Genomic DNA, 14,740 nt, shown 5'->3' with positions numbered 1-14,740 from the left:
CTGCGTGGAGCTAACGTGTCGTATTGACACCATACCCAGGCCCTGCAGGTCACAACTGAGAGCTACTGGGATGGTCCCAGCACGTTGTGCTTCTGCCTCCTCCGTACCACGTCTCGTGCAAGTATGAAAACCGGACTTTGGTCCGCACAGCTTTCAAGAGGGCAGCTTTCAGAATTCTTAAAATCATTCTTGAAGAGGGGTATGTCTCCCTGGTGTAGTTACAATTTGGAAGGTGTTACTGGAGTGTCAGAAAAAGAAAACACGTTCCCATGATTAGAGCTCTTTGGATATTGATTTATCATGAAAATGTTAAAGAACTGTTTTCAATGCACATTTCTCTTTTGCAGAACCAAACTGAAGAACCACGAGTATGAAACTTTAGATCAGTTGGAGGCTGATCTGAACTTGATGTTTGAAAATGCCAAGCGCTACAATGTTCCCAATTCTGCCATCTATAAGAGAGTACTGAAAATGCAGCAGGTTATGCAGGTATGTGGAGTAGAACAATTAAAAGGATATAATTTCATGTGTGAATTTATTTCCGTAATGAATATTTTTGCAGTAGTATTTCCCTGGTTAGCGGGAAGTATGGGAATGATACTCTTCATAGGCTGATTTTTCTTTACCATACCTGCTGCTTTCTATGATTTCTTTTGGTAACTTGTATTCCTTACTATGGCACGACATAAATTGTGAGAAAATTGATGATAAGGGATTTTTTTAAGGGTTTGCAGGTAACTGGAGGATGCTAAAACACTTCAGATTTAACGAAATGTTCCAGCTAAGTATTGGAGTCTGAAATGGAATTTTTTTTCAAATTGGTTCCTCAAAATTTCTTCTTGACAGTTAAAAAGAGTTATACCGCTATTTTATGTCAGCCAACTCATATTAAGTAAATCACTGGAAGTATTTTGATGGTGGTTTAGTCTCAAAATGCATAGTTGCATCTTTCTGTGTGCATCTGATCTGTTCTGATGTTTGATATTGGAAAAGTCCAGCAGTCAATGTAGCTTCAGAGGTTTGTTCTCTCTTCAGGCAAAGAAGAAGGAACTTGCTAGGAGAGATGATATTGAGGATGGAGACAGTATGATTTCTTCTGCTACATCAGATACTGGAAGTTCAAAAAGGAAAAGGTACGCACTTTTGTAGTTGTTGCAGACCATGACATTGCTATGTCTTTTATTAATTAAAAGAGAATATTAAGCCATGGTTTGTAGCATTCATGTGAGGATTTGTAATTTTGAAAGTTAACCACATTAGGTGTTGTTAATTCAAAACTACTTGCTGACTTTGTTTTCCATTTTTAGTCTGTTAGTTGGCAGTTGTCAACGTAACTTTAGTAAGTGGCACAGACACTATAGTTGCACTGAATTAGGTAATTTTGTCACTAGATTTCAGGGGATTTATTTGTGTTTATTTAGCCTGCAGACTGTCTTCACAGTTTGTTAGCAACTCTTGCTTCTTTTCTGCTGCTTCTCCAATATATGACTATTTATGTAATTCAAGTAGCAATTTCAGAATATAATTCAAGTTAGCACTATATTTGGATAAATTCTTTGAAAGTTTATGGTAATATTGTACCAATATTTTTATTTGTTGGTATCTCCTTTCATTTTCCACGACCTGAATTCTGCTTGAGGAGTTTTCATCATTAATGTTAGAGGATGGCTTCTGTCTCCCTTTTGAATTTGTACTCTTGGCTTGCTGATCTGTCAGTGCCTGGGCCAAAGAGGGTATTTGACAAATTGAGTGTAATAGATTGATTGTTCTGGTTACTGTGAGATAAACAAAATTCACAATGATGTAAAATATACTCTTTTAGTGAGCAACAGTGATGGTTTATGGAAAGTATTCCTTAACAGTGACAGCTGTTGTGTAGTTAATGTTGGTGATGCATTTCATTCCAACAAGTGATAGTTTCTCTAGTCTGCCTTGTGATATCATTTGAAATAAGTTCTAACTTCTGATAATATTATTACTATAGTAGCAATTGCCAGTGTAAAACTAATTCAGCGTCTTTCTTTACTGTTGCTTATGACCTTGAGCTTCCCGTGCTTTTAGTTCTTTGTTTTGTCAAAATAACAGCAGTTGTGGGCGAAAAAAGGGAGTGAAATAGAGCAAAGATTCACTGAAGAAAAATCTGCAGGGATAAAATGTTAACGTGGGTTTAGCGGGGTGATACAATTGGGATGCTAGGAAGAAGAAATGTACTGGAATGGTAGGACGGGCCACAGTGCCAGCTGAAGATCAGGAAGGAACAAATTGTAAAGATTGCTAGTTTTTTGATGTTTGGATTCAAAGAGAAGTATTAACCTAATCAAGCAAGCCAAACTGTCATCAGTGTCCTTTTAACCCTGTGTTGCTTCTGATTACCTGATGCAAGAGAATACCAAAATGCTTGAAAGAAAAGAAATCTGTCAGGCCTTGCCATCTGAAAACAGCAGAAGAAAAAGTTGTGTTCACTGAGAAGAATTCCAAAATGCTGCTGAAAAAGGAAACTAATAACCCAGGCAAAATTCATCCTGATGGGAAAATAATAGTGACATAGAAGAAAGTTATTTGAACGTCCCCTTTTATGTATCAGATGCATGACCTGAATCTCGAATATAGGCAGGCCTTTTACTATGTCTACTTTGGGTTTGCTTTTAGCTACTTTCGTTGAACTAAATGTTAAATCTTGAAAACATGTTCAAGTGTGGAATTTGGAAGTGTGTCTCTCTTCTGACACTGCTCTTCTGACATCTGCTTGTGCAAACCACTGACACAGTTTCCAGCAGTGAAGACAAGGCAGAAAAAAGTTTTTAACCTATAGAAGATACGTTTTGAATTTTCTCACATGTTGTGTCATTAATTTTCATTAGTTACCTTGGTGAGGTCAGCAAGGTATCTGAGGTGGGAGGCTATGCTGGATTAGGTATAATTTAAATGTAGGAGGAAAAGACCCAGATGATGGAAAATCTTATGATGCGATTTGATTTCTAGCAAATTGCACAGTGATATTCTGCACATTCTGCAAATGAAAATAGTTTCTGATGTTGTTGTCAAATAATATAGTCAAAGATATGTATAAATAATATATATACAGGTAATAAAGTCCAAGTTACAGCTTCTTGAATGAGACTTAGAGAGGTTGCAGTTCAGAAGCTAGTTTAAAAGTTCTTTGCAGAGTGTGTGTTTCAAAGAGTGCCGGGATATCTGAGCTGAGATTATACATCAGTGGTACCAACTTTCCTCTTCCTTATCTGATTTGCTTATAGACCGTGTAGTGTACGTACAGGGAGCTGTGCATAACTGTTTTCCCGATAAGCTGTGTCTTGGTTGTGCTTCAGATTCCTTGAGACAACAGTAGTAGCTGCCCATGGGATGACTATAATGTTTGTGTTGATAGCATGTACGTGGCCATTTTCCACCTGGCTTTGCAATTTTGGTGAGCTTTGTTGTCTTGTAAGTTCATTTGACTGGTTAGCAGATATGTGAGCAATTCAGACCCTTCTTTCTACTACTTTCTTGATGTCCTTATTTTCTTGTATATGGTACTGAAGAAGATGGAGAGTTACTCTGAGATAAATAGCTCAGGTCTTTGCTATTCTGTATGCAGCAGCAGTCATGAAGATAGTGGCTGAAGGGTTTTTCCCTCTTTGCACTAGGTCTCGAGGTCTTGGATTTAGATACTTAGTCCTGACTGATGTGTTTTCTCTCTGACTGGAATGTGCCTAGAGCTCCTTTTCACCTTTGCACTTTTGAAAACTAGTTATTTGTTTTATTCTGTAGAACACTTCAATTCAAAGTGAGCGAGAGAAAATTCGTATCTTAAAGTTGGTTTCGTGTTTATTTAGCAGCCTGCTGGTTATGATACTGTCATTATTTGCAAATGGCCCTATGCTTCTCGTATGCTCTCTTAATGTCAAACTTTTTGTGCATGTGTTCAGGTGGTGATTGTTGGTTTTTTTATTTGATAGAGGATAATATAATTTTCATATTGATGTTGAAAGTGGAGAAAAGAGCCCTGGGCATTTATTCTTTTCCTTTTTGTTGTTCTCCTTAACCTAACAGTAAAAAGAATATACGAAAGCAACGAATGAAGATCTTATACAACGCAGTTCTGGAAGCTCGAGAACCAGGCACAGGCAGACGACTCTGTGACCTGTTTATGGTTAAGCCATCCAAAAAGGACTATCCAGACTATTATAAAATTATTTTGGAGCCGATGGACTTGAAAATGATAGAACACAACATCCGCAATGATAAGTACCCAGCAGAAGAAGCCATGATTGAAGACATGAAGCTCATGTTCCGAAATGCAAGACATTATAATGAGGAAGGCTCCCAGGTACTGTTCTGATTTTGCAGTCACATCCCTCTGCTTCTTTGCAGGCATGTAAGTTATGTTAGGATAGTTTAACTTTGATAGTTATGTAATTTATGATAGTTTATTGAACTAAAATAGAACTATGATTTTTTTCTTCCTGCTGGTGTTTTAAATTCTGTCTTCATCTGTAGTTGTATAAATGTGAAAAGCAACCCTCTCCTTTGCAAAGGTTAGACTTATTTCCTGTTAGCTAAACTTGTTCCTCCACTACAAAGAGTGTCAGCTGAATGTTTCCTAGTCTGTTTTAAAAAAATAAACTGGTTACTAAATTCTCATTATTATTCTCAAGATTATATCTCCCTGATTTGGATGGTGCTCATCAGTTCTGCTTACCTGTGTAAGTCTATTAAAGGTGTACATTTGAGAAATAAGCCGTTATTTTTAATCTAATATTTGGCTTTGCATTAAGCTTTTTCCGACTAACATTTAAATGTTTCTTGGGGGCTAGTTCTAAACTAGTCTAAACACAGTAATCCTTGGTTTTGTTTTTTGATTACTTTACTGATTGATAGGTATACAATGATGCCCATATGCTGGAAAAGATCCTTAAAGAAAAAAGGAAAGAACTGGGACCACTAGCTGAAGATGATGATGTTGCATCCCCTAAACTAAAGCTAAGTAAGGCCGCCTCATACATCGCTGTGTCTCATTTCAACACTTAGGAAAACCCAACAATGCAGATTAACATATCTTCCTGTTAGAATAGAAGACATGATCTCCAAATCTACACTGGCATGCAAAATAGAATTGTATTTTCAAAATCGTGACAGCAGTGATGAGTTTATATGTGCATATAATAGAATTTAGTTGTTTTATATAGCGTTTTCTGAGAAAAGTAAGTTAGAATGAAGAAAGAAAAAAGCCTTGGGGATGATTGGTGTGACTGACATTTAGTCATGTGATTTCCAAATGTCAGATGCTGCATTATGTGTTCAGTGACACTTCATTAGCACATTTAATGTGTGCTACTGGGATTGCTTACAAGTACGATGCTTCTCAAACTGAGTGAAGCTCTTCATTTCCCAATGTCTGGGGTTGCCACAAAATGATAAAAGAAATGTGAGCTTTATTTGGAAAATTATTGAAAACCATGAAAAACACAGCAGTAAAATTTCTAAACAATGTCTGTTCCCAGAGCTGTTGCCCTTACAAACTAGTTTTGCTACCACTCATATCTTATGTCTGCTTAATACGTGTTCAGAACTTAGCAAATGGAGGATAAAATGGCCTGGAAAGGCTTAAAGGAAATAACTGTACACAGCCCTTTGGGAAGTAGGAACGTGCAGCTCTTGGGTAAGGTACAGGTGATAGGGAATTCAGAGGCAGAGATTATGCAGTACAGTAATAGAGATCCTGAATTAATCAAAAAGCTGATCGGACTGATAATCCCTTGAAAGGCCTCATTTTACATTTTACCTGTAATAATCCTCTCTAATTTGGCATAAACCTGTCATAAAGGAATCTAGTAATATTTAGAATGCTTAATTTTCGTGCTAGCAGAATCCTGCAAAGCTGTAATTTGGAATGGGCTCCGTGTTGTGAGTCTTCTGCTCACAGAATAAAGTAATTTGATAAGGAATTCTCCAGTGGAAAGGAGATGGACGAAGAAGTGTGCAAGTTCTGGTTTTGTAATAACTGGGTTTTTTCTTTTTTTTCTTTTTGTCTGCTTAGGTAGAAAAAGTGGCATTTCTCCTAAAAAATCGAAATATATGACTCCAATGCAACAGAAATTGAACGAGGTGTATGAGGCAGTGAAGAATTACACGGATAAACGGGGCAGGCGACTGAGTGCCATCTTCTTGAGGCTGCCATCTCGGTCTGAACTTCCTGACTATTACGTCACCATTAAAAAGCCCGTTGACATGGAGAAGATCAGAAGTCATATGATGGCAAATAAATACCAGGATATTGATTCCATGGTAGAGGACTTTGTCATGATGTTCAATAACGCTTGCACATATAACGAGCCAGAGTCTTTGATTTATAAAGATGCCCTGGTCCTGCATAAAGTTTTGCTTGAAACTCGGAGAGAAATAGAAGGAGATGAGGATTCTCATGTGCCCAATGTCACTTTGCTAATTCAGGAACTTATCCATAACCTTTTTGTATCTGTTATGAGCCACCAGGATGATGAAGGCAGATGCTACAGTGACTCCTTAGCCGAGATTCCTGCAGTTGATCCCAACTTTCCAAATAAACCTCCTCTGACTTTTGATATTATCCGAAAAAATGTTGAAAATAACCGCTACAGAAGATTGGACTTGTTCCAAGAGAATATGTTTGAGGTGCTGGAGAGGGCAAGGAGAATGAACAGGTGAGCAAAGCTATTATTTTTCAAGTATCTTTTGTCTTATCATGTGACTTCTGCATGTTAAAGTTAGACAAAGGCAGACTTTTTTTAAGATATTTACTTTCCTTGGTATGAGCATTTAGAAAACTAAATCTCAAAAACTCTACCCAGTCTTTCGCAGAATATGTACTTTCATTTAAAAACAAGGAAGAACTTAAGTTTTTGCCATGAGATAATTTTGACTTTGATCTTCCAAAGGCACAACTCAAAAAACAGATTTATGCTAACTTTCAAAATGAAAAAGTGAAGAGGAGGAGTTCTTCACTGACTGCCTGACTAGCAGATTACTGTATGAGTTATGGTAATATTGTACAAAAACTATGAACACTTGCAACTTCTTGCAATGTTTTACTTGAGTTGAGTAGGGCACTTTTGGATGTGCAGGTGAGCTCTTGACTCTGAATGGGAGGAGGTATGAAATTATATTAAAACATCTGCTAACAGGAGTATAAGTCAATTTTTTTAATAATACTGCTATTACTTAAGTTTTCGGAAGTTAACAGATTGTAGAGGTCCAGTGGCAAGTAGTTTTGGTCACAACTGGTTACCTTTTGTTTTTTCGGGTGGTTTTGAACTGGTGTTTTGGGTGAACTGTAATACAAACTGACGACAGCGTAGCAAGTGGAGCCAGTGTCTACTGCTGCTTCTGATAAGTAAGCACACATATCCATTGGTAGAGTGAAGCTTCTGTTTTATCACTGAGCGTGGCAATTGATGGATATGTGTTTGGGATCCTCTTTGACTCTACACAAACTAAGTTTCTGTCCTGTTGTATGTGTTTTTGTACAGGACTGATTCGGAGATTTACGAGGATGCAGTTGAACTTCAGCAGTTCTTTATTAAAATTCGAGATGAACTTTGTAAAAATGGAGAGATTCTTCTGTCACCAGCCCTCAGCTATACCACCAAACATCTTCACAATGATGTAGAAAAGGAAAAGAAGGAAAAGCTGCCCAAAGAAATAGAGGAGGATAAGCTCAAAAGAGAGGAGGAGAAGAGAGGTAGCTGCTTTCTTTTAATTAATTTTAAATGTGTTAATTAACAGATGTATCTATGCATATGATCTATGCTCTGCTGTAGCTGAAACTTTGCCTGCTGAATGAAGGGACCTTAAAGGTCTAGTTGACCACCAAAGGTCTTGTGTTTCAAAGTTATGAGAGATTTCTTTTATTTTTTATCCTTATTAGCCAGGCTAGATGGCTTTTAAGAAAGAGATGTAGGTAGACACTATCCTTGCGTAAACTCTTTGATTGGAAGGCATTGGGGTACCAGTAGTCTTATTTTGAGGATATTATAAAATAAAACAACAGTTTTTTACTACAACTTTCTGCTCATAATGAACTTAGCAGTGACTGTTCCAACTGACGTTTAGGCGTTTCCTTTTTAGCAAATACTGGTCTCTTGAGGTGCTGATGGCATTGTATGTGATTGTGCTTTTAACGCTGCTAAGGAAATAATACATAAGTAAGCCTTTTGTGTTTCTTACTTGGTTACCATGAGTGTGAAGAGAAAGGGGCTTGCACTGTTTCGTCAGGCAAGAAACCTACTCTGAAAGTCTTCAAAGTTTCACAGTTCCTGGCAGTTCCTGTCCATGTAACTGTTGTGGAGCATGTCTAGGGGAATGAGTAAAGCTTTCTGATTGCTCTCTTCCGCAGATGGGAGCAGAGCAGTTAGCTCTCTGGCACTGAGTTGTCTTTCTAACATGGTTCGTCCTCCCATATAACACTGATGTCCCCAGCAGTATGGTTGCTTCAGCCAGGCTCAGTATCTTAAGAGGACAACCAGCTGTGATGCCCTTTTTTCTGTCTTCCTTTGAGAGTTAAAAACCCCAAAGAAAGCGAAATGTGCCTTTCTGAAGGCTTCTCAGCTTAGTGCTGTCATAGAGTTCCACTTCACTCACTGGGAGGGCTCAGTAAAATTCAGCTGAAGAAAGGAAGCCCAACTTTCAGCAGCACAAAACATGCTTAAACCCTCCCTTCATGCTGAAAGTCCATGACAGAGGAACACACTGGGTACCATGTGGCATTCTTGCACATGGCATGTCTGCACTCAGAAAGAGTGAGGATTTTCATATCAGTAATCTTGGCTAATGGGGGCCGGTTAGTTCAGTCGGTTGGAGCGTGGTGCTGATAACACCGAGGTCGCAGGTTCGATCCCCGTTCGGTCCCCGTGTGTTGCCTGATCTAGTTGAGAGGCGTCCCTGCCCATGACATGGAGGTTGGATTAAGTGATCTCTAAGGTCCCTTCCAGGCCATTCCATGATTCTATCTTGGAAACGTGGCATTACTAACATCCGTTTTCCCCTTCCTGAAATAAGAAGCTGAAAAGAGTGAAGATTCTTCTGGATCAGCTGGGCTGTCAAGCTTGCATCGGACTTACAGCCAGGATTGCAGCTTCAAGAACAGCATGTACCATGTAGGAGATTATGTGTATGTGGAGCCTGCTGAAGCCAATTTGCAGCCCCACATAGTCTGTATTGAGAGGCTGTGGGAAGATTCAGCTGGTAAGGATGACTTTGCTATAGGAAAGTAATATGGTGAAACTTCTTATTGCTATTTAAAACCTCAGGTTTGAGCTTTTTCTGTGTGGATCTTACTTTATTTGCAGAAGTATATGTGGGCTGGTGAGTATTTTTCTTGTTTCCGAGTTGCTCTGTTCCAAAGAATATTGCAAATAGAGAACTCTTGGATCAGCACATCAGTTATTCATCTTTACCTACCCTCAAACTGTAAGCATCTCAGAGAACAGGCTTTTCAAAGTGGGATGAGCTCCTTGTAATTGAAGTGCAGAAGAACATATGTGGTTTTTTCTGTGCTGAGAAATCTGAACCAAAGTTGAGCATGTTTAACTAAAAATGTTCTATAGAACTCAGTTTCAGAAGTTGCTGTTGTTAAATTTCAGAATTGAGCCAAATCTTGCTTTTCCTAGGCCAAATTTACAGCTCTGCTTCAGTATAAGTGACTGCATGGCTATTTGATTAACCAGTCTGTCTGTAGTTCTTTTTTCTTGCTCCTGCACTGGACAACATGCGTTTTACTTTTTCTTTCCCCCCCCCGCCATCCGTTTTAGGAGAGAAGTGGCTCTACGGCTGTTGGTTTTATCGACCAAATGAAACGTTTCATCTTGCAACACGAAAATTCTTGGAGAAAGAAGTTTTTAAAAGTGACTATTACAATAAGGTTCCTGTTAGCAAAATTTTAGGAAAATGTGTGGTCATGTTTGTCAAGGTGAGACACTGTTCAGACTAACTTGTTAAGGAAATATGTTTTCTGTGTTTTCTTGAAGAGCTGTAGACACCCTGACACAGAAACATTCTACTAGTACTTAAACAAAATAGGACTTACTCCTGTGTACTGTTTGTACTCTTAATTTGCTCTGTGAAATACATAGTTCATCCAAGTGATGGCATTTCCCAGCGCTGCTTTGTTTGTAGAATCATACGCTTATTAGATAATTAGCTAACTGGTTTTTTCAGAGCATGTAGTAGAGAATTTGCACGTAACGTTTTAAAGGTTCCCACAAAGCGTATAGATTTAGGTTTGGTAGAGAGGGAGGCTTCAGTGGCTTGGCAAGGGGATGAAGTTTTTCATCTCTGTCTCGAGTTTGATTCCACGTCACCCTTGTGCTGGAGTTTTTGAGCTTGTTTGCAACATAACTCTCTCACCAGTTTTTTGAAGGCAGTCTGTACGGAACAAGGTGCTGCCCTTGCCGAGTGCATGAATGGGTATCGCAGTCACGTGTCAGTGAGCACAGAGGTAACTGCCCCCCCAACCTTGATGATCGTGTTCTCTTCCCAGATCAAAGCTCAGAAATCTTGTAGAGGTGCGTTTAGGCTGCACATCTTGTACTTGTTAATGTACCATTTTGGTAAACCATTTTCTCATGTGACAACCTCAACTGAATGTAGATTCTCTAAGGATGGGATGTCTTCGTTTTGGCTTTTAGTTTTTAATACAACTTGGATGTTGAACTGGAAGAATAGAACTCAGGCTTTATTAGTCTAAAAGTGGCTTTGGTCAAAACAGAAAAAAACCAAGAACTGTGAGAGTTCACTGTGTCTGTGGATTATGTGTGTTGCTGAAATATTCCATATTTTTTCTTGAATCTGCAGGAATATTTTAAATTGTGTCCTGAAAACTTCAGAGATGAGGATGTCTATGTCTGTGAGTCACGTTACTCCGCGAAGACAAAGTCTTTTAAAAAGATTAAACTGTGGACTATGCCTGTAAGCTCTGTAAGGTTTGTCCCACGAGACGTGCCCCTGCCTGTGGTCCGTGTTGCTTCTGTATTTGCCAATACAGACAAAGTAGATGAGGAGAAACACTCTGAGTCATTGGAAGACAGTAAGGTGGGAGAAAGTATTCTTCATCTTGAAAAGGTATGTAAGGTAACAAGTGGAACAGTGATTGTGTTTGACAGAAAGTGGCAAAATATGAGCCCTCATGACTTCACAGCGTCCATACACAATAAAATATAAACAAATATGTTTCCGTTGTAATTACGTTATAACATTTGTAAATAAATACAAAATATAAAAAGACTAAACAGAAAATAAAAGTGTACCTATCTGCTAGAATCTACAACTGATTTCTTGTGATCATGGGCAGGGGCTGCACTGTGTTTTTTATCACTTCAGGAAAGAAGATCACACTTTTACTGTAAAGCTTCCCTTAAGCCTTAAGAACCAGTAGAACTCAAAGTCTAATTTTAGTTCGTGGCAATGCTGAAATGCTTTATTATGTAGTATTTCAGTAAAATAGTCAGTAGCTAGGCAGCAGTAAGCACTACATAATATTCTGTTGTTTGTAACCTATTTATGGTTGATAGTCGTTTATCGTTGAAATGCTTAAGAATATTTCTACCTAATATACTGGGGAAAACGGTGGATTGTGTTTATAGTAATAAAAGAAATATATTTAAATGAATGTTTTAAATTCAATTAAATAGAATTAAATTTATCTAAAATAAATTTAGAGTCATAAAAATTAACTTAAATTCATAAAATAAATCCACTTCACATTGAGTTCTCTAACAGAACCCCAGAACAGAGTACCCATTGCACACATTGTCATCTTTAATCAGACGCTTAGTATATATAATTGTATTTATTCACATCAAAGCAAAAGAAGGAATTAGTTTTACTAAGAGAATGAAAACTTGTAGGGTCTTTTTCTTCCCCACTTTGGGGAGATATCCCGTGTTTTCACTGGCTTTCTTATATCCTATACTAAAAGGTCAAAAGAGACACAATATGAGTTTTGGTTAAAAAGTAAGAAATTAAATAGGGCAAATGGTGTGAATTTGCAAGTAATAGATGGAGTGTTCTTATTTTTGTATATCAGAGTCAAATCGTTTAACGTCTGTGTGTGGTAACTTGGCCATATACACAATTCTTGCCTCTTAAGCATGTTATGTGCTTTAAAACAAACCATCAAAATAAGCTGACAAGGCTTGGCTTGGCCAGTTGACTTTGAAAGAGCAGAACAAAAAGAGAACCATAAATTACTGTTCTGGCAAAATTACAACCTTGTGAAATAAGAGCTTGTGACATATATGGAGAGTATGTTTGGCTTTGCTATTTAATTTTTAAATTTCAGGGCCCCTTGCTTTCACATGTACAGCTCTGCTTAGTGTTTAGCTGTTATTGGTAATGTAAAGATATGTGTTTATGTGTTACCTTTTCCTTCTTCCACAAGTTTCCAAATGCATATTTTTCTGCAGGACAAAGAAGATGTTCCAGTAGAAATGTCCAATGGAGAACCAGGTTGCCATTACTTTGAACAGCTCTGCTACAACGATATGTGGCTTAAGGTTGGGGACTGTGTCTTCATTAAATCACATGGGTTAGTGCGACCTCGAGTTGGAAGGTAGGTGCAACTTCTTTATTTGCAGTTTGTATCTATAAAAATAACTTGGACAAAAGACCGGTTGTTGCAAAAGGTGTAAAAGGCCATAGGAAAAAAAAGTCTTCCAATTGAAGCTAAATGCTACAAGGTCTTAATAGAATGAGGAAGGATTTTAGCTGCCTTATAAGAAGATCATACAGTTGAAATTAACTGTTCTTCTCTACTTGTTTTTTACTGACAGTCTTCCTGAACAGCCTAGTGGAACCAGCTGTCTCATTTAGGAGGGATGGCCTTTTCGTTTATGTCGGTGGTTTGGTTTTCTTTCCAGAATTGAAAAGATGTGGGTGCGAGATGGAGCTGCCTATTTCTTTGGTCCAATCTTTATACATCCTGAAGAAACTGAACATGAACCAACAAAAATGTTCTACAAGAAGGAAGTGTTTTTGAGTAACTTGGAGGAGACCTGTCCGATGACTTGCATTTTGGGTAATTATTAACAACTTTAAATCCAGTGGACACTTTCTTTTCCTATACAAAATCAGGTGATTTATGGCTATGTATAGGCTTGATTCCAAGTATGTGGGTTTTCTATATTGAGTTGAGGAGGAGAGATTATTCAGTCCATTTCTAATGTGCATTCTTGTCTTTGGGACCTGTGGTGAGATTTTTCACTATAAGGAAGATTTCTCGCAATAAAGGAATTACATGTATGGTATCAAGGTGAATGTTGTCTACAGCCAGAGAACAGAATACTTCATTATTCTCACTTTTTAATGTAGTTATTCAAGTATGGAAAGTTGATCCAGAAGGAGATTGAAATTTGATTTGTTGTGTAAAATGATGACTATGTATGTTACTTTGTAGTTATGTTGTAGTTATGTAGTTAGTTCACTGACAGGTGATAAGGGTGTTTTGTATTTTACCGGTTTTCTTATTTTAAAAAAACCCAAAAGCTGCATTAAGTTTGTGCGCGTTTCTCTCGAATGGCATTATTGAATAAGAGTATCATTTGATGTGTTTTCCATAGTTCACCAAGCTCTAGGAATCTTCCAGACTTGAGAGACTGGCCAAAACTTGAGTTTCCACACTTTTTGCACAAGGTCTGCAAGTGTGGCTGCCTTCTTATCCAGCTCTTTCTTTTCTTCAGGGAAGTGTGTGGTTCTGTCATTCAAAGACTTCCTCTCCTGCAGACCAACAGAAATCTCCGAAAACGATGTTTTTCTTTGCGAGAGCCGCTACAATGAAAGCGACAAACAAATGAAGAAATTTAAAGGGCTGAAGAGGTTTTCACTCTCGGCGAAAGTTGTAGATGATGAAATATACTATTTTAGGTAAAAATGTGATGAGAATGAGGGGGTCACCTGAGCAGTCTTCTGTATTGTGTTGGATGGACTCTGGCTGGCAGCTAAGCTCTCTCCCAGCCACTTGCTCACTCCCCCACAGTGGGATGGGGGAGAGAATCAGAAGGGCAAAAGGAAGAAAAACTACTGTGTCAAGATAAAGATGGTTTAATAGGTGAAGCAGAATAAGGAATTAAGTCACTGTGTTCTGTGGGCAGGCAGATGCTTGACTGTTTCCTGGAAGACAGGGCTTCAGCATGCTGATGGTTACTTGGAAAGGCAAACACCAGAACCCCTTTCTTCTCCTTTCCCCCAGTTGATTTTTTTGGCTAAGCACAATGCCATATGTATGGACTGTCCCTGTCTGACTGAGCTGTCCTGGTTGTCTCCCCTCCCAAGTTACTGCTCAGCCCCAGTCTGCTTGCTGACAGGCAGAGCAGGGAAAAGAAAAGGCTTTGATGGCTGTTGAGCAGTAACAACAGTATCTCTGTGTTATCAACATCGTTGTGATCATAAATCCAAAATACAACACCACACAGACTACTACACAGAAAATTAACTCCATCCAAGCCAGATACAGCAGATAGATAAAAGTCATAGGTGCAGAAAATTAATTTGGACTAATCATGCTTTTGGGAAGAAGTTCAGATAATGTCGGTCTTTTCATAGTCTTAATACCATGAATATACCTTTTTTTTTTTTTATCTTCTCACTTTAGGAAGAGATGTTACAGTATCAGATTGCTAAATTCTCTTGGATGTCTTTAAAATACTGAAGTCCTCACTATGGGTAACAAATACCTTTCCAGTTGGTGGACATTGATATTAATTAAACT

General features: G+C 38.2%; 1 protein-coding gene across 2 annotated transcripts in view; it reads left to right on the top strand.

The window, feature by feature from the left end:
* The window catches only part of PBRM1 (polybromo 1), a 53,713-nt gene that overhangs the window by 21,356 nt on the left and 17,617 nt on the right, over window positions 1–14,740 (top strand). The window contains exons 12-24 of one of the 2 annotated variants that reach the window (XM_009866096.1): window positions 348–489; window positions 1,036–1,133; window positions 4,054–4,330; window positions 4,882–4,987; window positions 6,041–6,683; window positions 7,509–7,720; window positions 9,037–9,222; window positions 9,327–9,328; window positions 9,866–9,946; window positions 10,831–11,097; window positions 12,441–12,586; window positions 12,894–13,051; window positions 13,713–13,896. In XM_009866096.1, the coding sequence (XP_009864398.1) occupies window positions 348–489; window positions 1,036–1,133; window positions 4,054–4,330; window positions 4,882–4,987; window positions 6,041–6,683; window positions 7,509–7,720; window positions 9,037–9,222; window positions 9,327–9,328; window positions 9,866–9,946; window positions 10,831–11,097; window positions 12,441–12,586; window positions 12,894–13,051; window positions 13,713–13,896 (2,502 nt within the window). Of the gene's footprint in view, window positions 1–347; window positions 490–1,035; window positions 1,134–4,053; window positions 4,331–4,881; window positions 4,988–6,040; window positions 6,684–7,508; window positions 7,721–9,036; window positions 9,223–9,326; window positions 9,329–9,788; window positions 9,947–10,830; window positions 11,098–12,440; window positions 12,587–12,893; window positions 13,052–13,712; window positions 13,897–14,740 lie in introns of both variants that reach the window. The other variant, XM_009866095.1, reaches the window with a different exon arrangement.

The sequence above is a fragment of the Apaloderma vittatum genome, unplaced genomic scaffold (assembly GCF_000703405.1).
Source record: "Apaloderma vittatum isolate BGI_N311 unplaced genomic scaffold, ASM70340v1 scaffold1023, whole genome shotgun sequence".
NCBI classification, from domain to species: Eukaryota; Metazoa; Chordata; class Aves; order Trogoniformes; family Trogonidae; genus Apaloderma; species Apaloderma vittatum.
The sequence above is the reverse complement of the archived record's forward strand: the minus strand, read 5'-3'. Positions and strand labels throughout refer to the sequence as shown.